General features: G+C 47.2%; 1 protein-coding gene across 1 annotated transcript; it reads left to right on the top strand.

Annotated features, from left to right (window-relative positions):
• Positions 1-213: 213 nt before the first annotated feature.
• Positions 214-23,087, top strand: ccdc186 (coiled-coil domain-containing protein 186). Its single transcript, XM_047033020.1, has 16 exons — positions 214-349; positions 1,851-2,833; positions 3,839-3,965; positions 5,011-5,139; positions 6,438-6,650; positions 7,393-7,512; positions 8,065-8,169; positions 8,595-8,693; positions 9,695-9,781; positions 9,871-10,013; positions 10,907-11,162; positions 11,506-11,695; positions 12,707-12,787; positions 12,995-13,232; positions 17,717-17,936; positions 20,230-23,087. The coding sequence occupies exons 2-16, from the start codon at positions 1,872-1,874 to the stop codon at positions 20,311-20,313; spliced, it is 3,054 nt and encodes a 1,017-aa protein (XP_046888976.1). The 5' UTR covers positions 214-349; positions 1,851-1,871; the 3' UTR covers positions 20,314-23,087.
• Positions 23,088-24,619: the final 1,532 nt, after the last annotated feature.

Genomic DNA, 24,619 nt, shown 5'->3' on the forward strand with positions numbered 1-24,619 from the left:
GTTTCCTTGGGTGATCAAGAAAACACCAAGGCAAGTGGCAAAGTGTGTGGCTAGTTATGATGGTTGTGGAAATACTTAATCTGAATTGGTAATTTTTGTCCCTCTAATTTTTTTTTTACTAACTTCGTGGACATTTAACGTCAGCCCATTTCACGGCATTCATTGGTTGATTGGTTATCGACGTCGTTTCTTACAGTGCCAGTGGCCATATTTGTTGATGTGTCACCTCAGTAGCGACTGGTTTCGACCCAGCTGGACAAGCCTCAGTCAAGCGAAGCTAGCCAGCTACATATTTCCAGATTTATATTCAAATCTACATAAACGATATAGAATGGATTTATCATATAAGGTTGGTGCAATTGTTACGAACGTATGGTTTTGAAGCATCAACTCATGCTAGGTATGATCAAATCTACCGGTGGAAGGTAGCTAGCCTAGCTATCTAGCACTAGCCCAGCAATACTTAACGTTAGACGAGAATAGCTATCTCTTATCTGTCAAGCAGTCTTATGGTAAATGGTTAGCCTAGCCAAAGTCCATGGTCAATAACTTTGTATTAAAATATCGTGAACTAACTAGCTACCCAATCTTACACTCTACGCTACGTGCACATTTTAGACAATGCACATCCATGTACCTTAGTCTAGATGGTAGACACAACTAGCAAGTTAGCAAACCACCAAAAACAACAAATGCTTCAAATTAGCTTCAAATGCTAACAAGTAAGACTGGAGCAGTTTTCTAGTAACAGCTACAGATTGTCAGGGCTGAATGGTTACTGCAATTTGTTTGTTTTTGCATGCCTTGGTAACTAAACAGGTCAGCCACGTCGTTATCGTCTCTGCTTTATGCAGTCATAGCCTATAGCTACTGGTGCACCCTAAAGATCATCGCTAATTCTGAACAATACAAGTGTAAACATTAGCATTGTTACTTTAGCTTGAAACAACCACTATCATGTCATTTGGACAAAATGTCATATAAAAGCAATGTATGTCTAAACATTGCAGGTTTTATGCCACGGTAGTGAAATATGACCTCTATATCCTTCATGGGAGAGCTGCGATTAGACTGCACTGCAATACACTGAAACCAATCTCCTTGTCTTGACCCGGCTGGCCCCTCACGCCAAAAGAACCCTTTTCTGATTTTAAATTAATTAAACCGTAGGTACTATAAATCAACACTGTCCAGTGGCCTCTTTAATGTTGTGGTTTAAGATGATTGCAAAACGAAAGTAATTTTTTACTGACCTATGCTGTCAGTAAGCACAGTGCTATGCAATGGTGATTAATTAACTGAGGACTGTTGTGCTGGGCAATATTCATCTATTGGCTTAGTCTGTTTATATGCAAGCACGGGAAGGCCTCATCCATTTGTGGAATGCTGGCCTAGGCAGTTGGCAGTGGCACTCCAAATATTTGTATTTGACATTAAGTTTCATTCATTTTGTGTGTATACATCATGGCTGACATTTTAGATGTGGTATATAGAGGAAGACTGGTACGGGTGTAGCAAGCCCACACCCAAAGGTTTCACAACCTTTAGAAAAAGGGTGGAATTAGAGCTATATTGCTATTGTGTCATTGGCAGCACCACACCCCTCTGTTGCATGTGAGCCTGTGTGGGAGGGTCTGAGAGGGTGTATTGTGACGTTGGCTTTAAAGGTGTGTTGTAGTTTCATTCAACTGAGTGTGGCCCCATCTCCATCTTACCTTGTTTCTCTCTCTCTTTTCCCCCCCAATCTCTCTCTCTCTCTCTCTCTCTCTCTCTCTCTCTCTCTCTCTCTCTCTCTCTCTCTGTTTCTCTCTCTCTCTCCCTCTCTTATCCGTCTCTCTCCCTGCCCCCAGGTGTGTAGCTGAAGGAGACCCATGGACCAGTCTGATCACGCCTCAGCCGGCAGCCTGCCTCAAGGGTCAGAGGTCACGTTTGCGGGAAAGATGGAGGGAGACCACCACGTTGAAGGTGGAGGGGAAGCAGAACGGCCTGGTCTGGAAGATGGCACAACACCAACATGTAACGATGCAGAGCCAATTGAACCAAGGACACGGATGCAGACAGACGCACGGACAGAGCCAAGTGTCCCAGCTAGGTGTGGAGGTGACCAGGAGCTAGACACCAGCTGTGGCAGTGAGACAGCCTCCATTGAAGACGGTAGGACTTTAGCTGCTCTTCTGGATGGAACGGGTGGTGTTCTGGAATCTTCCCCCACTGTCCTGGATGAGGTGGTGGAGAGCTCCACCTCTGTTCTGGAGGGGACAATAGAAGCCTCCCCTTCTGTGCTAGGTGGTGTGAGAGATTCTCTCTTGGCTCCTATGCATGACGTACGAGATTCCTCGCCCTCCGTCCTAGATGGTTCAAACGAAAACCCCCCCGCTGTTATTGAAGAAGCCGGGGAAAGTCCACCTTCCACCTTGGAATGCTCCACCGAACCTCCTTTCACGACTGCCAACTCCACACCTGACTCTGGGGTCCCAAACGGTCTAACCACTCCCTCGACGCCCTCCAGCCCTGACACCGTGAGCTCTGTGGCCTCCAGCCCTCCTACCAAGAACAGCAAGCCTCCCCCACCTAGCTCCTCCAGCCCATACGACACGGACTGCAGCCGCAAGCTCATGTCCCAGATCCAGCGCTCGCTGTCTCAGGAGTCCCTCCTGGATGAGTTGGAGTCCGAGCTGCTTGCATACCAGCTCCCGGAGGGAGGAGGAGGGGGGGCCGGAGGGCACCAAGGAAACCCCCTCGTCAACGGGCTGCAGACAGACCCAGAGGGTCACATGGCCTTTGAGAAATGTGTCCAGCACAAGTACGCCCAGCAGGAGAAGGCTATCAAGAGGTGAGATGATGGCCTTCAGATCAACTGCTGGATGCTCAAGAGCACATTTTACGGCACAGCAGGCTTCATGTGTTACCATGATAAACGCAACTTCTCTTAGTCTCTGTCCCTGATACCGTGCATTGTGGTTATATCATCCATATAATGGGGATGGATTTGGTTTTGGATACAGTCTTTAACATTGACATCCTGAGTGTGAGCCACTTGGTATTTCTCCTGGATTCATGTTCCTTAGGACGGTCTTCTATACAGAGAAACAATGTTTGTAGAGAAGCTCAGTTCCTCCCCCCTGATTGGTGCTGTTAGTTAATCCATGTTCCTGTTCTGGCGCTGAGTCAGTGATGATGCACAAGGCCACCCAGAGGGTTGACAAGCAGTGTGCTGCCATATCATCAGCCATTCACGTCTGCTATCTGATCATCCCCAAGGTTGTAGCCCTTATAATGGGTCCATTCAGCTGCGATAGGATTAGCCTGTGTGCTAATCTCTTTAGCAGACCTACGGTAGTCTAGTTGTCTGGACATGAGTGATGCGTTAAGCAAATAGCCATTGTTTACATTTTATAAATGTTCTGATGAATTCCATTTGAAGCACCCAAAAATATTAAAACATCCAAACAAACAACTAATATAAGTGCCGTTGTTATTGTCAGATGTAGCTTGTAAGAAAAGTCCAAGGCGTAGTTACAACCCCCTTTTTAGCTTGTTGTTTCTTATTGAAGACTCTTCAGGGTAGAAGTGTTGAAATAGGTATTTTTCACTTCATATAATTCCCAAAGGGCTTACGTGCCTGCCATAATCCTGTTTTGTAAGGGAAACCGCTGAATTTTTGTTCCTTCCCTTGAGGTCATTGAGGTAGAGGTTCATATTACAGGTGTAAATATTCAGGTCAGATATTTGGACCATATTTCTGTAAAGGACCCACACATGTTGATCTCCATAGGTAAGACTGATTGTAACCAGGACATGGTTCACTGTCTAACTGAGTGGATTTCCCCCCCTTTAGGCTGCTGGATGACAATAAGAAACACCAGGAGCTGATTCTGGGCATCTGCTCTGAGAAGGATACCATGAGGGAGGAGCTGCGGAGGAGGGCGGAGACGGAGAAACAGCACATGGCCACCATCAAGAAGGTAGGCGCTACTAGTTGGAACCTTTCCTGACCAACGTGACATTTGCACAGTGCACAAAGCAGAAAATCGACAGGTAAATGTATTCACATGAATAGGTCGCTTGCTGTGGGGCATGGTGATTGCAGCCAGCCCGATCAACAAAGGACTTGATTGTCCATCTATTTTCATTCCAAATCTGTGTCATCTTAACACTGCCCACCATTCACCGTTTCCTCAAATGAGTAATCCAGCGTTTCCTCCTTAGGTTCTGTGATGGGTGGAAGGCAAATGGTTTTTTGTGTTTGAGAGCAAATCTTGTCACAGTGTAATTACAAGCTAATTTAACGGTAGCGCTGGCCCTGCAAACCGGTAATAACGGTCGCCAAACAGACTGTCTGCTCAGGAAAGCTGTGATTGTCATCTGCAGCTGGCTGTCTGCAGCCAGCAGGAAGCTGACACGCGTTTGCCAAACACTGCAGGTGCTTGTCAGGGTAGCTTGTGTGTGTGTGTGTGTGTGTGTGTGTGTGTGCGCGTGCTCGCTTTGTTCTAAGCCAAGGCTTATCAGCAATCTGATCCCCATTTGACCTTTGGCATGTTATTCAACGCATCTGAATGTTATTCAACGCATCTGAGGCAGTCGTAGAAATGAGAATATGTGTTTGAGTTCCTCATACTGGCCTACCTTTTTATTGAAACTTGATTTGGGTGTGTGTTGCCATCTCTGAATGATTGCATTGGAGGCAGATTTTTTTTTTTAACAAACCTTTTGCATTTGCTATATTATAGCCCTATAAAAAATATATATATATAATAATTCCTGTCTCCAATGCAATCATTCAGAGCTGGCAACACTTACAAATCTAAATTAAAATATGGGTAGCTAGCTACCCATTTTTTTTATTAAGATTTGTAAATCACTTCCCTTAACAAGGAAGTCTGTGTGTCACATTCGACATCATCAAATCTTTGGTTCTCCGTATTTTAGTGACTGTCATACACACCTGTTAGGCAGGCTCACCTGGGTCTGCCAGCTCCAGTCTAACCTGCTGTATGACGCTGTCTTCAGTTTGAGGCCAGGGTGGAGGAGCTGTTCAAGGAGCTGAAGGAATCCAGGGACAAACTGGTTCACCAGGACCAGGCAGCCAAGGGAGCCCTGCAGCAGATGCAGAGAGAGATGGCCTTCCGCCTCGAACAGGTGAGAGCATGGTCTGCACATCACTCCCTTCACCGTCTTAACCGTTTTGCACGCTAAAGGGTCTAAATTCATGACGTGTTCTCAAATCTGCGGAGTTCTCAGCTCTGCGCTAAAGCAGTCAAGGTCACAGACAACAGACCCAGGGACAGGCACAGGCGAGTGACTGTGTCGTCTTTAGTTTCAGTATTTGTACACCTGATTCTGAACTGTCAAGCTACTGTGCTCTAATGGCTTTTGGAAAAGGAACACCTTCAATTTCACTGTCCACTGAACTATGGGAAATGGATTTGGCAGAATTTCAGCCCCCCAACCCTCCATCTGAATATTTACCTCAAACATCGTGATGCCCTCTCGCTTGTAGACAAGTGATCTAGAAGATTTCTAAACAGTTTTCCTCGTTTCGAGACGAGAACTACACCGGCTCACCCCTATACTCATTACTCCATCTCTCATTCTCTCTATTTTTGTCTCCCACTCTCTCTTTGGTTCTCAACGGTCTCCTCACTCTTACTCCTTGCCTTCAAGCAACCCCTGAGAAGAGGGTTGCTTCTGAGCTCTCCTCCTTACATGGAGATACTGAGAAAGGGGATACAGGGGGTCAGAGAGACTGCTGACATTCAACCTGTCTCTGACTCCAGCCATAGTCTCTGTGGTGGTGAGTGTGTGTGTGCAGGACAGGAGGTATGAATCCCCTGGTTTGGCCTGCGTCGTCTGACACGTTGAGGAGATGTCATCCTCATGAGAAATGAACACACCTGTGTGAGAGCCACTGGCTGTCTCAAGGCCAGCTGTCAGCTAACACAGGGAAAACGTACCGTCCAATCAGCGATGGTTTCCATGGGCAGGGAAGAGTGAACGACCAATGACTGCACGTCTTCCTTATTTATGGATAGAAGCAGACCATTCAATCACGGTATGCTCTGGCCCGCCTTTCGCGTGGTGCGATACCTAACAGACATGTGTAGAATTGTTTAATCCCCCCCCCTAGATATTGCAGCTCTTACCCATGCTTTATGAGGCAGATATTTCACGTTTTCTTTTTTTTACGACAGCCGACCCCTCTTCATCAAATTAGTTTATACTTTCTTTTATTAGTCGATAGTTTTTGGCTTTCACACTCAAGTCTTTCATGAAGGACCTTCAAGATAAGAATGGGATCGGACAGATAAACGAAGACCCCTGTCGTTCTCTCCTGTCTCGACACACGCGTATCTGTGCCCAGATGGGACAACATTGGGGAACCTTTGACTAACTTTAAACGCAAAGTCCCACCCATGTCCGTCCCCCTCTCCTCCCAGGCGGGCAAGAAGTGCGAGGAGGCGCGCCAGGAAAAGGAGTCCATGGTCATGAGGTACGTGCGGGGGGAGAAGGAGGCGCTGGACCTGCGCAGGGACAAGGAGTCCCTGGAGAAGAGGCTGCGGGAGGCCAGCAAGGAGGTGGACCGCCAGGCCCTGAGAGGCAACCAGCTGGCTCAGGAGAAGGGCCGCCTGCAGCAGCTCCACGACGCCAAGGTAACCACGGGCAACGGCAAGGCTCTCGCTCCGCCGCGCATTCTTTAGGTCACACACAGACGCGTGCGGCGGGGTGCGCACAGCCAGCTGGCCCAGCCACAGTCACAGTCAGACTGACCACGTCCCCCTACACAGTGTTAGTAGGAAAATGCGCACACTTTCAAATGTATAGCTCACAGACACCCCCCCCCAGCCTGCTAGCCAGCTTGTATAAATGTATGGTAAGGCTTGTGTTCTCCGTCGGGTCATATAACAAACACATGCACACACATACTGACGAGCATGATGGGTTTACTGAGAGGAAAGGCAGACTGCAGGGTGTATTGCCTGGGACAAAGGGTCACGACTGCTGTGATGAAATGTTGGCACAACATTTGACTAATGAATCATGTTTTTACTCACCTACACACAGCTGCCAGGGTCATTATAGAACAATAGAAGTGGTTGAATGTAGAGTTGCCTTCCTCTATGCAGTGCTCTTAGGCGACCTAAACAGACAGCAGAGTTCAATTACCTTAATAAACCATGTCAGTACTTTTTACTCGTCTTTTTGACTACTTGAGTTGTTGATCTCCAAGACAAAATAGCCCATGTGACAGAGAGGAACTTGAGATGAAGGCATGTTATTAGTGCATTGCTGTTGCCGCCTCCAAGTCAACGTGGGTCAGGACTAAGCCCCTCCCCCCCTCCTCTCGTCTGTCTGTCTGACTGTCTGTCTGTCTATCTGTCTGTGTGACATCAGGAGGGAGAGGTGAGCAGGCTGGCCCGGGAGCTGGAGAAGGTGAAGGAGGAGATGAACTCTCACCTTATCAAAGTCAAGTGGGCCCAGAACAAGCTGAAGAGCGAGGGTGACGTCCACAAGGTGAGTGGTCTACAGGACATGATGACCTCCACACGTCTGCCTCCACCACAGCCTGGATTCACTCTCTGGGCCTCATGTGCTGATTAGAAAACAGCCTATACTGTTTCACAATTGTATATTGTAATTCAAATGGATCCAATTATCCTTATTTCGTTTTGTGATGTGTTATGGTTCCTGGAGGAAGGTAAACTAATGTAGTTTTAAGTGTCCATTTATGCTGCAATTGAATTGGGAGTTGCGTAATGCCAAATTGCTGTCACAATCCAGATGAAAGTTTTGTGATAATGATCATAGCTCAACAGGGCCCTCGTTAACTGGCTTATTTGGGAGTGTTATCACAAAAAATGATCATCTTCATCCCGATGGGGAAACTGGGGCACTGAGAAATTGCTTTGAGGAAATGTGCAGACGAGACGTATTATTATTGACACCCCGGAGATAAGTGTGTGTGCGTGCGGGTCTGTGTGTGCGCAGGCATGCCTATCCGCTCCTTTCGTAGCGTTGGTTTCTTCCCAACACGGCTGACTGAGTGTTCTCCCCTCGCCGCCTCAGGAGACGAAAGACAAGCTGAGGGACACCACCGCCAAACTCACCCAGGCCAAGGAGGAGACGGAGCAGATCCGCAAGAACTGCCAGGATATGATCCGCACCTATCAGGTGATGCTTTGTCTCCGGCCGGCTGGTGAGAAGCAGACCTCCCTGCCTGGGGCTGTGCGGTCTGGGCTCTGTGCTCCACTAGAGGGTGGTACGACACTAGGATGCTCTGCCTGGCTTATCAGTTGCCAGCCACAACCTGGGATATGTTTGTGTGTCGTCGCTTTGATGTTTCATGTTTTCTTATCTTTTTTAAAGGAGCAGAGCTATTGTCTTTACAAACCTTTTGAATCAGGAATGCTTTTACCGACAAGGTGTGCTTGTTTCCATCCGTCGCGCCTCCCTTTTCCCAAGCATTCTCTGTTCAACTTTGATATGGTCTTTGTCTCGTTCACCTCCACACATGCATGTGCCGTTTCCCCTGCTTCTTTCTTTGTAACGATCCTTCATTGACATCCTCGACTTCCCGTCTCTCTCCATCTTGTCAGGAGTCTGAGGAGATCAAGTCAAACGAGCTGGATGCCAAACTGCGGGAGACCAGAGGACAGCTGGAGAAACACAAGCAGGAGCAGACAGACCAGCTGGAGGTAACACACACACTCATAACAGACGCACACATAGCCGCCCCCCATCTCCCCCCTTTCACAAGCCCAGGGGAAAACACACTTGAAATACATGGTCCTGAAAGGATCAATATGAAGCCACGGGTCGCTGCAACAACAACCCAGAAGACTTCACCCGTCGTCCCTCTCTCCACTCTCTTTCATCCAGGGATGCGTTGCCATGACAGTTATAATATGGCAGGATTTAAAGGCCCATTGTACGCTCATCGATACAGTAGATAGACATAGATAATGAAACTGTAAATATATACTCTCACAGTAGAGAAAGTCACAGGAGCTACGTTACAATTTGTAGGGTTCTTCCCCCCCCCCCCCCCCCCCCCTCCAGACAGAATACCCCACTGAACTGCTGGTTTGAATTCACCTCTTGCTTCACCTTGACTCGCGTCGGCCCGTTGTCAGTATCGATTGAGCTTCTGCCCAAGTTTCATTATCAACCCTCCTCAGGCTCCTTCTGGCCAGCCAATCAGAATCCACACGGGGGCCCTGGGTGCTGACTGCCTCGTGTCGTGTCTGTAAACAAAGAGTACCTCCACGCCTCAAAAGAGACAGAGCTTAAATCCGATTGGACGGGGACCGACATGTTTACTGTATGTCCCTGTGCTCGTGGCCTTATTTTGAAGGTGAATCCTTTTTCAAGGTAACTCAAGTGATGAAACGGCAGTAGCGCTTGTGTTAGGCCAGGTGGAACATCTCATTGAACCCAATAACAACCTGTCATCTTGACAGTCTGGGTTTTTACAGATTTACGGGAAACATCCAGCATGCTTTAATCACTCCTGTCTGGAGGGCTCATTTGTCACAACACAATTCTCCTAAGAATAGTCTGTATAATTAGTTATGTTTTTTTATTGAATAGTTTTTGTGCTGTGAGAATACTGTACTGTACATAAAGGAATAGTGGGAAGAGATTTGAGCTATTCATTGGTTAAAGTGAGTCATCTGTCTCAACACCTGACTGACAGATGCATCGAGTGAAATCTAAGGAGCTGGAAGACTTGAAGAGGACTTTCAAGGAAGGGATGGATGAGCTGACAACTCTACGAACCAAGGTGTGTTAGTGAGTGAACATGAATTTGTGTGAATAAGAGTGTGTTTGTGTGTGTGTGTGTGTGTCTCACACACCTGCCTCCCTCCCCAGCTGAAGTGTCTGGAGGAAGAGAGACCACGCTGGGAGGATGAGCTCTCCAAGTACAGAGAGATCATCAACAGGCAGAAGGCTGAGATCCAGAGGCAGAGAGACAAGCTGGGAGAGATCACCTCCCTGGAGGAGCAGCACCAGCGGTGAGACCTGAAGCTCTCTCTCACTCACAAAACACACACACAGTCTCTGAGATTACTAGAAGATCACCACAAGCACACACGTTCCAACTCGCTATACGTCTGCAGTGGCTGTCACTCACGCTGTAAGACGACGGCTCCTCTCCTCCTCTGCCTGTCTAAGCAGGAGTCCACTTTCCACATGTAACACTCAATAATTCAAGTGTCCCAGGAGGTGTTAGAGTCCTCAGATGTGACCATGTGACTGAGGTTTGTACTGAACTTCAAGTTTGTCGTGGAAGATGTGCCTCATGACGAACCCGTAGGATTCTTTTCGGGTCAGAGAAGCAGTCATCAGTTTGCTAGTGCTCATATACCGTAAACATGTCCCCCTCACCAACATGGGTCCATTCAGCTGTGTACACACACACACACACACACATGCACGCATCTCTTCACCTTGACCTTGTAATCACATCTGGGACGTTGTGCGTGATGACTCTGGGTTCTGTAAAGGAGCAGTCTGTTTTCATCCTAATTGGCCTGACATCACCGCAAAGGTGAGCATCGGCCTGTCATTGGTTGAATATGCGCCCTAGTTTCACGTAGCCAAGCTCTCCCAAGTTAGGTCAAGGACAAATGGGACGTAGAACCGAGAGGAACTTAGGAGAAATGGGCAGCATTTCCAATGATTGTGTGTTTATGGCTGTGTGTGGGAGAGAGCAAGTGTGAACTTTAACAACAAGCCTGTCTGGAAGTTAGACATTCCATTTTATTGTTGACTATTATAGTAAAACCATGAGCCATTCACTTTACTGATTTATTTATTAAATAGTCCATGGCAGCCTGCAGACCGAGAACACCTGAGGGAACGCCCATGTTACTATTTGCTCCCTCCCTCCCTCCGTCTCTCCCAGTGATGGACAGGAGATGGCAGCTCTCCGCGAGGAGGTGGACAGCCTCGGCGGTCAGATCACCGACCTCCAGCGGGACGTGCAGGGCAGCCGGACGCGCGAGGCCGAGCTGCTGGGCTTCACAGAGAAGCTGACCAGCAAGAACGCCCAGCTGCAGTCCGAGAGCAACGGGCTGCAGTCCCAGGCGGACCGCCTCAGCGCCGCCTCCAGGGAGCTGCAGGAGCGGCTGGACGACACGCTCCGGGCCCTGGCCGAGCAGGTGAGGCCGCCGCCGTCCCACACGGTTGTTGTTGTTGTTGTCGGTGCCGGCTGGTGTCAGCTGGGGAAAGCCCAGCTGACGTGGGCAAAAACAATGTTCTCAACCTTGTGTGGGACTCAGAGAGGGCTCTGTGCTAGGAGCTGTGTTTATAATGTCATACAAAATAAATATATATATATATATACGAATAGATTCCTGTATACAGTTCATGTATAAAACGATAAATATTCTATACTTATTCTTGGATTATACCTCAATGACTCTTGCTACTTGCCGTGTCAGCAAAAACAAAAGTTTCCCAAATGTGCAAGCTGTAACCGTAGCGCTTGTCCTCCGGGTGCAGACGGAGCGTCTGCGGAGGGAGGAGTCTCTGCGGCAGGCGGAAGGTCGGGCGCTGCAGGAGGAGAGGGACCGGCTGCAGGAGGAGACGGCCCGGCTGCAGACCCGCGTGGACGAGCTGAGAGACGAGCTGCAGACCCAGAAGAGGAAGCAGGCGGCCAACCTCAAGGACCTGACCAAGCAGCTGACGCAAGGTCAGGATGGAACCCCCCAGAACCCGCTGAAGGGAACAGCCATGTCGAAAACGGACTGGTCTCGTCCCATTCAACCCCAAACTAAACCTTTCCGCTCGAGCCTCGGTTTAGAAAAAGCAGGTCGTAGACAACTAAACAGCCCCCGCAAGGTGACACACATTCGAGCATGACTTCAGGCAAGGTCTAAACCTGCATCTTCCAAAGAAAGGAGCCGAAAAAAGTCAATCTCGCTAGTGGCGAATCATCTATATCCAATTCATATCTACAGTGTGTGGTTATATTTCACCGAACCTTGTTGGTGTGTGTGTGTGTGTGGTTGGTGTTGCTGTAGCACACAAGTCTAGGCCCCTCCATGCTAGCGGCTGCAGACTAGCACTCGGGGCTGTTGTGAGACGACTCCTGCTCGACCAGATTGAAAGATGGGAGGGAGAAAAGAGGGGCAGTGTCTCGGAGCGAAGGATGATGGAGGAGGGAGGAGGAGGAGAGCCTGGGGACCCGTTTTTCTATCGCCAGGATGAGAAAGGACACGGGGTTATTTTTAAAGAGCTGCTGTTACCTCGACCGCTTCTCTCTGGGCGCCGATATTAACGAGCGCGCGCGCGCTTCTCCCAGCTCGGCTGGAAAAGCTTTTTGGTGGTAACATGGTCGACACACGGGAAGGGTTCCCTGGGGAGGCCGTGGTGCCTTCGCCCGTGAGCTCGGCCGTAGACGTTCTGCTCCTGGGTGAGTGTGCGTCCCCCTGTAGGCGGAGGCCGCACTGCAGCGACCTGAGTTTGAATCCCCGCGTTTCCTGTCACTTAAATAACTGTCCCAACAAACCAGGAAAAAAGCCCCCCCCCCCCCCCCCCCCCCCCCCAAAAGAAAAAAATTGATCCCCCCGAAATTAATTATTAATTAATTAATTTTTTTCTCGAATAATTATAAAACGGTGTCTGTTAACTTGCTCGTGGTTGTTCTTCACGCTGTGTGCTAACCGGCGTTGTGCCGTCCCGTGTGTCTTGTCTCCGACAGCTCGCAAGAGGCTGGAGCAGCAGGAGAACGGAGGCTGCGACCGGGAGGTCAGCAGCATGGGCAGCCGCTCCAGCTCCTCAGGTACGTTCCAGGACGGCTCCCTCCAGCTCCAGGGCTGTCATCAGTGGAGGAAGGGCAGCTCGAAATGTTCCGTCCCTTTCCTTTCTCCGTCCTTCAACTGTCTCATCCGACAAAAGAACAAAAAACCTGGAAAAAAGAATGGCAGAATAATGCAGTCTTTGTCTACGCCGCCAACAGTGTTTCCTCCTCCTTCTGTGATGTCACCAGGTTCCTTGAACACGCGTCACGGAGGCGGCGGAGGGGGCGGCACCCTGGAGGAGCGCTCACCAGAGAGCCAATCGGGTTCCTCGGTGGTGGTGGTGGACAGCTTCCCCGAGGTGGACAAGGCCATGCTGGTGGAGCGCATCGTGCGCCTGCAGAAGGCCCAGGCCAGGAAGCAGGAGAAGATCGAGTTCATGGAGGACCACATCAAACAGCTGGTGGAGGAGATCCGCAGGAAGACCAAGTGAGTTGGAGGAGCACAGGTCGGACGGGGACGAGAGGAAGAGATCTCAAAAGTCTTCTTCACACTTGGAGACACGTGAAGAATGTGTACCAGAAGGATCGTGCTGAAGTTTAAACGTGCGCAACGGAATCAAAAAGAGGCCCTTTTAACTATAGTTCAAGAAACACAAAGCTACTAGATGCTTGCGGCTATTTGGAAGGCTAATATGAGATGTATTGATTTCCGTCAGTCGGTCTGGCTTCAGCGGCGCAGCTCTTTCACTGACTTTGTCTTGTGTCATGATGCTAAAAATAGCCCAAGTCCCTCCCCCCCCTCTCTCTCTCAGGGACCTGTGTTTACAGCTGTGAGAAGGGTTTTTTGGCAGGTCATTGTCACTCACACAGGGCTGTCTTCCTCAGCCCAGTCTTTTGGTGTAACAGACACATCATTGAATTATTGCATTTGTGCCCCCCCCCCCAATCACCCTACCCCTTAAAAAAAAAAAACACTGCAAAGTATCAACACACTCATGCATTATGCATAGGCTGCATGCAAGCGTGTGTACTCACAAACAATCTCATTCACTCCACCCCCCCCCCCTCACGCACTCACACCCCTCCATCCCCGTATTCTGACAGACGAGGGTTTGTCGCAGCTATTTATAGCAGCCTGGTCCAGGGAGAAGGAGATGTCAGTGAAGACCTTAATGATGTGGTATCTATATTCATGCCCAGCAGCCGAGCCGAAGCCAAAGAGACGGCGTCGAGCGCATCACTGGCTGGAGGACAGGCCGGTCTTGTCTGTGTTAAATCCCCTAACAGGCCTTAGTAGCCCGGAGTGAGGCGGGGAGAGCTGGGGAATTTTAGCAGCCCTGACAGGTTTGTGTTTCGGACGGTAGGTTTTGAACTTCTTGTGACATCACATTTCCAGAGTTATCTCAGGACAGGCTTTCTTACGGATCCTTTTCGCGGCCATCCGCGACTTCTCATCAGACCTCGAGTCCCTGGGATTTTCCCACCCCGGCGTTTCAGACTAATTTGATGCTGTCGGAAGATTTGCCTCTCTCCTTCTCTCTTCCCAAGTTCCATTCTATAGGCTCGGAGAAGAGCCATCAACCGCAACCTACATTCATAAGTAAAGAAATCGAGGCCGAATCCCACGACAGCCGAGCTTAATTTAGTTTGGTTTAATATCTGCTGGTGGGAGCCATCTTCATTCTGCAATGTCTATGTGAATTTGTCCTTTTTGCCTTTCGCTCCCCGTCCCTCCGGGGGTCACGAAAGACGGGGGAGGGGGTCTGAATGAGAGAGAGGGGGGAGGGGGTGGAAGGTGTGCTGTCCCCTGCTGTCGTTTCGGGGAGCTAGACCTTGAGCCATCGTCGTACAGAAGCAGGTTGCCCTCATACGTTTCCCCTTTTAGGATAAACAACGTGATTTATCCAAGCATGAAAGGCCCTCTGGTCCTTTCCCCCGTAAACATACCATCGCCCGGCCACGGCCGTTGAGTTATCCAGTGCCACACTGGCGGAGGTGAAGCCCGGGGGATATAAACTGTCCTCGTCCTCGCCATGTCTATCTGCTGCCGTCCCGTGATGCGTCACGCAAACACCTTCCCCCCCAAGGACAACGTGGGGGCAGTAGATGAAGCGTTCAACCTCCAGTTGTGAGCTTTGTGCTAGCATCAAGGCTCAAGATCCTTCAGCTGTTCGACTGGGATTGTGTCGTCTCTATGGAAGCAGGCCTCTGCTTGGCAGAGAATGGATGGCTGTTCCTCCAGGGAGATTTTTTTTCTCCTCTGATAGTGATCAGGATAATCTGTATTGCAAAGGAGGAACGGAATCAGCCATGCAAGTCATTGGGGGCCGGAAAAAAATCGTTGAGCTCAATTACACACTTGGTGTCGCAGGCAAGGTTATTCTAGATCCCATCAAGCAAGGATCGCTTGGGTCTGCATTAGCAACACTTTCAAGGACATTGTCTTTCCGGTTGCACGACGCATGATTCGAAATGATCCGTGCCGTTGCGGTGGGAAAGGCAACTTTTCATTGCCTTCACAATTTTGATCGACTTAGTTGATCTCGAAGATTTCCCAGATTTCAAGAGAAACCATACCGAGGTTGCGGAGGCCTTGTAAAGAACGTCCTCAGCTGTGCCCCAAGTCAGGACGAACCAAGACGGTCTCTCTCACCCCCAGATAGATGCTCCCCATGCAGAAGCCTCAAGCCTCCAAGCTTGTCTGTCTTCCCCTCAGGATGTCCTCCATGCTTCTAGCTGCATTTCATGCATGCCTGTCCTCCTGCCCTTCCTGCTAACCCCCTCCTTTGCTCGTGATAGGAAAAGGCCCACGAGACACATTTGCAGTCCAACACATGAAACGTGCGCTCAGACGCATGCTTGGTGGTGAGCCCGCCCCCTCCCTGCACACCCCCCCAGCTCTGCATGCCCGTCACCTCACCACCCAGCCGTTTCTTTACAATTGTTGTCACTTTGTTTGTTTTTACTAACACTACCGTGATGGAATTTGGGGTCCGAAATTGGACCCCCCCAGAATTAGCTAGAGGTAAGTCCATGTTTATCTTGGTGTGATTATGTGTGCGTGTGCGTGGTTAGTGGTGATTGCTTGCTTCTCTTTCTAGAGCTCACATAGCTTTCATCTTTTTGTTGTTTAGACTGTGCTTAATAACTGCTGTCTTAAGAGGGCTTGTTCAATATGTTTTCAGTGATCCCTCTTGTGTTAGGATAGTTAGAAGCACGTTCTGTCCCAGTCAAACAAGTATATTTTTTAATATTTTGACATTGTTCATGCATGCACATGTTCAAGTGCTACAAATCAAATTTCTGAACAAATGCCTTTGTTAGTGACACAATGCGCATAGATGTTATTTCCAACAGTTCTTGAAATCGTAGCTTTAGCTAAAACTGGTTTTTATCATCTGCCCACCCCATCAGCATTCCTTGACCATGATTCATCAACGGTTTCCAACGGAAGTGCATATACTTGAAAATTGAAACATTTCATGAAGCATATTTCTCCACCTAAAGAGCTTCATCAATACCAAGAAGGGCGATAAAAGGTTACCTTGGTTTCCTGTCGAGCATTTCACCCTCAGTGTTCATGAGTCATCCGCACCATAGAAGTGCGAACAAGTATTGACAAAAGATGGGATGAAATGGAAATGTCTCTCCTTGTCCTCCCCCTCATTCTTTGCTCTCCATTCCACTTCACACTGTTAAAGGGACTTGAGTGTTTCTCCTTAACTCTCCACTGCATAATGAAGAAAAACTATAACAGAGACGAGGGGCAATGAAGATTCAGAATTACCATCGCTGTTAAGATAAGAACTCCATTTTGGTTTAAATGGATCCAATTTAATGTAAATTGAGCTTTTATTACTCGGCGGGTTTTCGGAGGTAGCTCTCAATCTAAATATGTTCATTATTTAATTAGGCGATGGTTGTCTTGCAAGAGAAACCCAGAACTTTTTTTTGTCAACTTTCAAGATGCACATTCCACACTTAATTGAAGTGATCTAAATCAAACAAAACAAAGTGATTATATTTATATATTGGTATTTTAGGGTATCTTAATTTTTTATATGTTCCAGTGTTTTGGAAATTAGTTTGAGCTTCTCTATCTCTTCATAGTCCAACATATTAAAACATACACACATACACAGACAGCTGATTAGATGGAGCATTGGGATAAATAGAGGTCCTAGCAGCCCACACTAATGCAGTGACCCTGCTTCATTAGTGAAAGAACCTTCTAGCCTATAAACTGTGACTGGCACGGTGCAGCCATTAGGGCTCTGATTGAGTGTTCAGCTCAAAATAGCAAGCGGATGAGACGACCACCAAAAGCAGTCCTCCCAGTTCAGTGATAGCATGTCGTTTACAAGCAGGCGGGTGTGTCTGTGACGCAGAGTAAAGGAGGCACAGGCGGCACACAGTCTTCACGGGGTGTGTCTGTGATTTCAGAGTAAAGGAGGCACAGGCGGCACACAGTCTTCACGGGATGTGTCTGTGATTTCAGAGTAAAGGAGGCACAGGCGGCACACAGTTTTCACGGGGTGTGTCTGTGATGCAGAGTAAAGGAGGCACATGCAGCACACAGTCTTCACGGGGTGTGTCTGTGATGCAGAGTAAAGGAGGCACAGGCGGCACACAGTCTTCACGGGGTGTGTCTGTGACGCAGAGTAAAGGAGGCACAGGCGAGTGTGTCTGTGACGCATAATAAAGGAGGCACAGGCGGCACACAGTCTTCACGGGGTGTGTCTGTGATGCAGAGTAAAGAAGGCACAGACGAGTGTGTCTGTGACGCATAATAAAGGAGGCACAGGCAGCACACAGTCTTCATGTTCTGTTGCTTCTAAAGTATCCACAAGCAGCTTCCCAAGTGTCTAGGTTTAGGCCTCCTATAAAAGTCAATTCAGACGGATGTGTTTTTTGTGTGTGTAAACACAGTAGACTGTTCAGCTAAATGTCCTGTGTCGTCCTCCCCTGCAGGATCATCCAGAGCTACGTGTTAAGAGAAGAGACCGGGGCTCTGTCCACGGAGGCCTCAGACTTTAACAAAGCCAACCTGAGCCGCAGGGGCGGCATCATGGCCTCCCTGTACACCTCCCACCCAGCCGACAGCGGCTTGACCCTTGACCTCTCGCTGGAGATCAACAGGAAGCTGCAGGCCGTCCTGGAGGACACGCTGCTGAAAAACATCACGCTCAAGGTGGGTCGCCCATCTGTCCTCGGAGGAATAAAAAATGTGGACTCGGCATTGTGACATCATCCTACACGGCGGGGGCTCCCCCCTGTTCGCTCTCTTGCCCAGCCTCTCTCTCTCTCTCTGCCTCTCTCTCTGTGTCTCTCTCTCTCCCAGCCTCTCTCTGTCTCTTGCTCTCCCAGTCCCTCTCTCTGCCTCTCTCTGTCTGCCTTTCTCTCTCAGTGCTTTTATCATCTCCTTCTCTAATTTCCATCTTTCTCTGTTTCCTCTGTGTCTATCAGAGACTGAAGGAAACAGACTTGTGTTTCTCTCGCCATTCCCCGTTCCTCCCTTCTCTTGCTCCTCTCCAGTTCCTTGTTAGTTTATCTTTCTGACTGTGTGACATGTCATTGTCTTTCTCTGTAAACGTACTGGGCTCTTCTTTCTGCCTCTGGCCTTCTGTACCGAGAGGTGCTGCTGTTGTTGTTGTTCTGTCGTACTTGGCCTGGTCTGACGCTGGAGACCCCGGCACTCTGTCTGTTCAGCCGCCATCCTTCCTCCTCTCAAACCAGGCATGCACAAGGTGGTCAGCGTGCCCCTCTGACAGACGGACATCATCTTGTAGACCGGCTGTAAGTTTGTTGTCGAGGAAGAATTCTGAAGACGCTGGATACTCGAATGGTCAGGATTGCCAGCGTAATACAAATAATGTAATCAGTATAATGAAGGTAGTTAAGAGCGCTGCTCTGCGCTGCTACTGGAGGACACATGACCTACGTGTCGTTCAGCTGAGTGCTGAGGATCCCACAACAGACAGACTTATATACCCTCACAGCATCTGGTCATTGTAAACAACGATCAATCAATATAAACATTGAACACGGTCTTCTTCACAACAGATGTCTTAACAGGAAAAAGGTCTTATCCTTAACACATTCCCCAAAACTCTCAAATCACCCAAACTTGATGTCGGTCAAACAAACATTCCCCTAAATCCTTCAACCCCTTTTCGCCTAAATCCTTCAAGCCCCCTTGACCTAACTCCTTTTTGAAAAATGTAAGCTAGTCTCAGGATGTTCCTTAACAATGAACAAAGGAGATTGCAATTCAACCACAATTAAAACACATTCATTTGACACACAACTTCAAATTCGATTACACTGTCAGCAAGCGTCCATTGGTATTGCAGACGGTACTGTCTGACAGGCTGGCGCTGAGCCCTGTGTGTTTAATGCCGGTTGAACAGGAAAATAGGGGCACTTTTCTTTTTGTCTGATATCAAGCCTTTCGTCTGGGCTCACACAGCTCAGTTTTCCTTCCAATTTGTGGAATTGAATCCGAGCAAAGTGCAGCCCATTTAGTTGAACTGAAAGTAATCCTAACCTCATAATAACAACACATTCTTTGACATGCAAGATGAGTGTGGTTTTCAAGGAGTGCATGACTGTTGACATATTTCTACCTGCATGCCTTGGTGATTGTGTTGCCAGGGCAAAACTCGCACCTTCATCAATAAAGCCAGACCATTTGCACAGTTTTCAGTCATAAACATTGACCCCTAATCTCCTCACCCACAAACCCCTTTACTATGCTCTTTCAACCTGTTTTTGGTTTCTGCATTGTCAGTTCGCGCTCTTTTAACCAAGCAATGTTTATCATCCACAAATCTATAGAGAATACAGTATTACACGCAGCCCAAAGAGTCTGGGCAAACTAGTCGGGGAAACTCCAGCCTACCGGTTTGATTGAGGGTTGGTTCTCCACCAAACACTACCGTGTTAATGGAGAATTGACACTAAGGGGCTTCCCAGGCCTGTCCTTTGTCGCCCCGGGGTGCAGCATTTGATGAGTACCAGTATGCTGAGGGAATCACTCGGTTCCAAGTAAAAGCACAGCACGGCGCAGGGAGGCATTGATCTCAGGCCGCAAGTGTCTTCCTAAACCCACTCACTCCTCCAATCCTTCTCTCTCGGTCTCTCTCTCTCTGTGTCTCTCTCTTCCAGGCTCAAACACTCGTTCACTGTATACACTCTTTTTCATCTCATTTAATGCATAGTCCTCACCCTCTCCATGCCTCTCGCTCTCTCTGCCACTTTCGCTCTCTCTTCTATTTTCAGTCCAGGTCTTCTGACCTAGAAAGCAGAATGGAGAGTGACTCCAGATGATCTTTTGTAGAATCCAACAGCCAGAATATTTGCAGTTCTTAAATGGGTCAGAGATTCTTATTGATTTTCATCTCTATATCTTTTCTATGTCTGTTTCTCTCCCTCTCTCTCCCCCCCCCCCCTTCTCTCTCTCTTTTCCGCTTCTTTCTTTCCAGGAGAATCTTCAGACGTTGGGGGCGGAGATTGAAAGACTAATTAAGCAGCAGAGAGATCCAGTTGATGGGGCGAGACAGAAGTGACCGTGGGAGATGACAAGAAGGAGTCAGGGCCAAGCGGAGGAGTGGGGAGTCCCCATCCCTAAACGAAGGCCTCACAGTCACACACACACACACACACAACATGTAATGTACACCCTCAAACCCTATAAGAAGGACAGAATTGAATGTTGAAGTGCCAGTAGCGCCTGTATTTCATTTGAAGATGATCTTAGCTTCTGTCTGGAGCGTGGGGGGGAGGACGGGGCCAGTAAAGATGCCTACCCCTCCTTCGGTCACGACCGGATTGACTTTCTGATCTTCCAGACAATGCATCATTGTGCTGTTGGTCTCGACCAACACTATGCTCCAGCTCCGATACCAACACCATGCGTTGACTTCAACACCGGAGCAGCTGTTTTAATCATCCATTAAATAGAAAGACCGATCCCGATGTGTAACCTTTGGAATCCACCTTGACAAAGCTATAATCTGTGGTTTTTAATCTATAAAGGAATGACCAATCCATGCCCCTGTAGAATAAAGTGTGCAGAACTCTCCCAGCAGCACACGAGGCTTGTCGGTCAGTACCTCCCCAAGCTGCTCGTCATCTCGATGCATTTCCTGCAGGGTCTGACGACACACATTTTGGAATAAATTAAGGGGATTATATTGATATTGCTAAAGCCAGTGGTTAATGCAGTTCACAGCATGCTGCCTTTCCTGTCCTTCAGAAGTCATATGTGCCAGTGGCTGAATGTAGTTCTGAATGACCCCCTTCCCCCACCCCCTTCATCCACCGTCTGCATACTGTTCCCCTGGTGAACCTGAAGTGAAAACCCAAGTCTGCACTCACAAGGTGCTAACCCTCCTCTCATGCTCGTACATGGGCATTTTTGTTACTGTCCGTCCATACGTGGCAAAGCACTTGTGAACGAAATGTTGTTCCGAGTTTAACGCCTACATTTTAGGAGCGTGTCGACACCTATTCCCCGAGTTTGTTTGTGTTTCCCGAGACAGAAGACTACCTTCTGTGAGCACCGCACCAGAAAGACTTTCTGCACGTCATTGTTGTTAACATGAGGTGTTGGATCTAGGGCTGGTCTTTAGTTGTCCATTTAAATATGATTTATTTATTTGTTTCTCACCGTCATTTAAAAAGTTTTCACGAACGTCATGAAATCTGAATGTTATTTTATATTCCTTTTGAGTTCACTGAAATCATGGAAGCCCTTTCTGTTTATTCTTTGGTCCGTTCACAGATTCCTATTTATTATATTCCTTTTTTTGTATTCCTCACGGTAGCTCGTGGAGACGAGCTGTAATGGGATTAGAATGGGAACTAGAACAGCTATTCTGTTAATGGACCCAGCAGAAGGAGCCTATGTAAATGCCCTGGGCAAAAGTGCAATTATGCCACCTAATTACGTTTCCCCTCTCCTTAGCGTGTGTCTTTTTACTATTGGTGTGGGTCACACACATCTGGCTGTGCATGAGGGTAGATGCACTCGTATGTTTGGTGTGTGTGTAAGCAGGTGTATGTCCCGGTGTGTGTACACAAATGTCCGTGTCAATGCCTCTACATGATGGCCTGTCCATCAGCTGTCTTTGCTTAGGTCTATCTAGCCAGACCAGGGATGTTTTGTCCACAAGGGGAAACATCTAGAATGTAACCTAGCAACTCCAATACAAAGACCTGGACACCACACCTACAGCACATCAGCTAAGATATGATCACAATATTTTCCCTGATGCATTGATGTCTGATTCACACACACACACACACCTACATCATGTTGGACACTGACCATAATCACAAAGGAAATACGTCTGTTTTTCTGTTTATCGTCCAATATTAAACTCATGAGAGAGTTGCCTTTTCTCTTCAAACTAGTGATTTTTTGGGGGTTGGATCTAGACCTTGGATCTAGAATTTTTTTCCCTAAAATTTTGATTGGGTTTGGGATAAGTACGTTCGGAAGGAAATTCTGTTTCCTGTAAGTGAACCAAGGCACAATTCAGAGAAAAGAATCAAAAGCTACTTAACTGAAATACTTGCTAACTTGGGACCCCTTGAAGTTCAATATCAGTATAAAACGCTACTTAGAGTCTGCAGTTGTGTGGTTATCTCTGCAGTACATGCCCAGCTTGAATAGGTGTGTCATTAATCCTAAGAAGGAACATTCGAAAATGTAATTATTATCAAATTGATGAGGCTACATTTACATTATTTAAATAATATGATTTATTTTTTAATCATATGTCGTCGTCTGCTCAACTCTTATGTTGTCAGTTATGTAGGCTATTTACTATTAGTGAGTGGAAATGTTTCAACACACATAATCAAAACTATGTGATGTAACTAACTATTACATCCCTCCACATTTTGTCATTTTTGACATTGAAAGGGCTGTACTGTGAGAGCAGACCGTATGTTTAATTTTTTACTGTGAAAAGATGAATATGAGAAGTAACCTGAAGCACGTGGGTGTACTTCATTTTTCATCACCCGTCCCAAAAACGCACTCAATGAAGATATGTGGTTGATGAGCGTATTTAAACATTTATGTAAATAACTTATTCAAGATGTTTCTCTTTTCTTTTTTTCTTCTGATGTCCAATATGCTACCGAAACTCTGTATATTCAAACTGTGATTATATAATACATTTGTAGATATGACATTCTGTACAGTGTTCAAATGTAAAAAAAAAAAAACATTGTTCAAATGTAAAAAAAAAAAAAAAAGATTCTGGATTAATTCTGTATATAAATGGTGTTTACAGGGACTAATAAAAGAGATCAATCTCTTTTTCTTCCTCTTCTTTTTGGATTTTCTTATGTTGGTTTTTTATACCAGAATTGGAGTCCATGCATTCTCTACAGACATAACCGACATAACCGGAAACAAACCACCAATCCCCCCAAAAAGTAAGCATCCATTTGCAGTTTGGACAGTCATATCTTATTTTTTAACTGAAGCACATCCATAGAAGGTGTGAAAGTACGGTCCTGTTTTGCACATATTTGACCCTCACTGGCCCTCTCCAACCCTGTACTGGCAAATCAACATTCCAACACCTTGCCCTTCTCCAAAACCCTTTCCACTAGGGTGATATCACCAGCAGCAAAACGTTGACTCATATTCTGTTAGAAGTGTGCACTTTGGGGGAGTGTTGGGCCCGCTAAAGGAAATGTAACAGGTAAGAGGTCACCCCAACTTCAGCTCCAGCCTCTAACTGTGCAACATCAGCACATCAAACCAAAGACTTCAGTGACTGAGGTCACCATGGTCAGCTTCCTGTCACTCATCCTAGACAGACACTGAGGCACATCCTGAGTCCAGGAGGAGCTTTCCCATTGTTGACCCGCATTGCCAAGGAATAATATTACAAACATAAAAAGTTCATAACCATAACAAACACAGCAGTGTTTACCATGCACTTGCACTATTCTAACATATTTCTGCCCCATGCTTCTCAACACACAATCTGAGGAAATGCTTTTCTCCTTGCCCTTGTTGAAATTTGAGGAATCCCATATCTAACATTATTGGATTAGTAACAGTTATACAGAGAAGCACATATTTACACCGCTCCTAGTGTGTTTGACTGGATGCGTTTGAGGATTAGACCTCGACACACACTCAATGTTTACACCTCTATTATGTCCACATGCTGGTGATTGAGGTAAGTTCCTTACCAAGGACTGTTGTTGCAACAAAGATCTGCTATTGTCTGTCTTTCACTTTATTGTACACCCTTTTTCTGTCAACATTTGTTCAAGGAACTTTAGTGACTTTGTGTAAGACTTGTCTCTTTGATTAATGTAAGTAAAAATGTCAGTAACAGAAATGATCTATCTACCCTTGAAGTACCCTGGAGAGCCAGGGTACTGCCTTAGTCCGGAATTTAGAAATGTAACCGTGTATAATATTGTTAATTACTATCTACTGTATTATCTGCTTTAACCCTCAGATTATCATTTTAACAAAAGATACAGTTCTGTGAAAATGACAAGACATCATGTTCTGTGTGGTTGCAGTGTAGGTGGTGCATTTCCTGTTTGCATGCTACTTAGCTAATAACAGTTATATTTAGACAAGAGGAAGCAACAAGAACTGCCCCTTTAACAAATAGCTCAAGTCTTCTAGCCTGTACAGAACATGATCTGAATCTTGGGTGTTGAACTGATGTTTTGGACAGAAGAAATGTCCAAGCACGTATTTGTCATCGTAACTAATTACAATCGTTATCAGAGATAATTCTATGACATGACTTCTTGGAAAGTTGTTGCAATAAGTGAAAAACATTTCATAAAAGCTCATCTGATGGATTTATACAAGGTGTTAGA

The sequence above is a fragment of the Hypomesus transpacificus genome, chromosome 13 (genome assembly GCF_021917145.1).
Source record: "Hypomesus transpacificus isolate Combined female chromosome 13, fHypTra1, whole genome shotgun sequence".
NCBI classification, from domain to species: Eukaryota; Metazoa; Chordata; class Actinopteri; order Osmeriformes; family Osmeridae; genus Hypomesus; species Hypomesus transpacificus.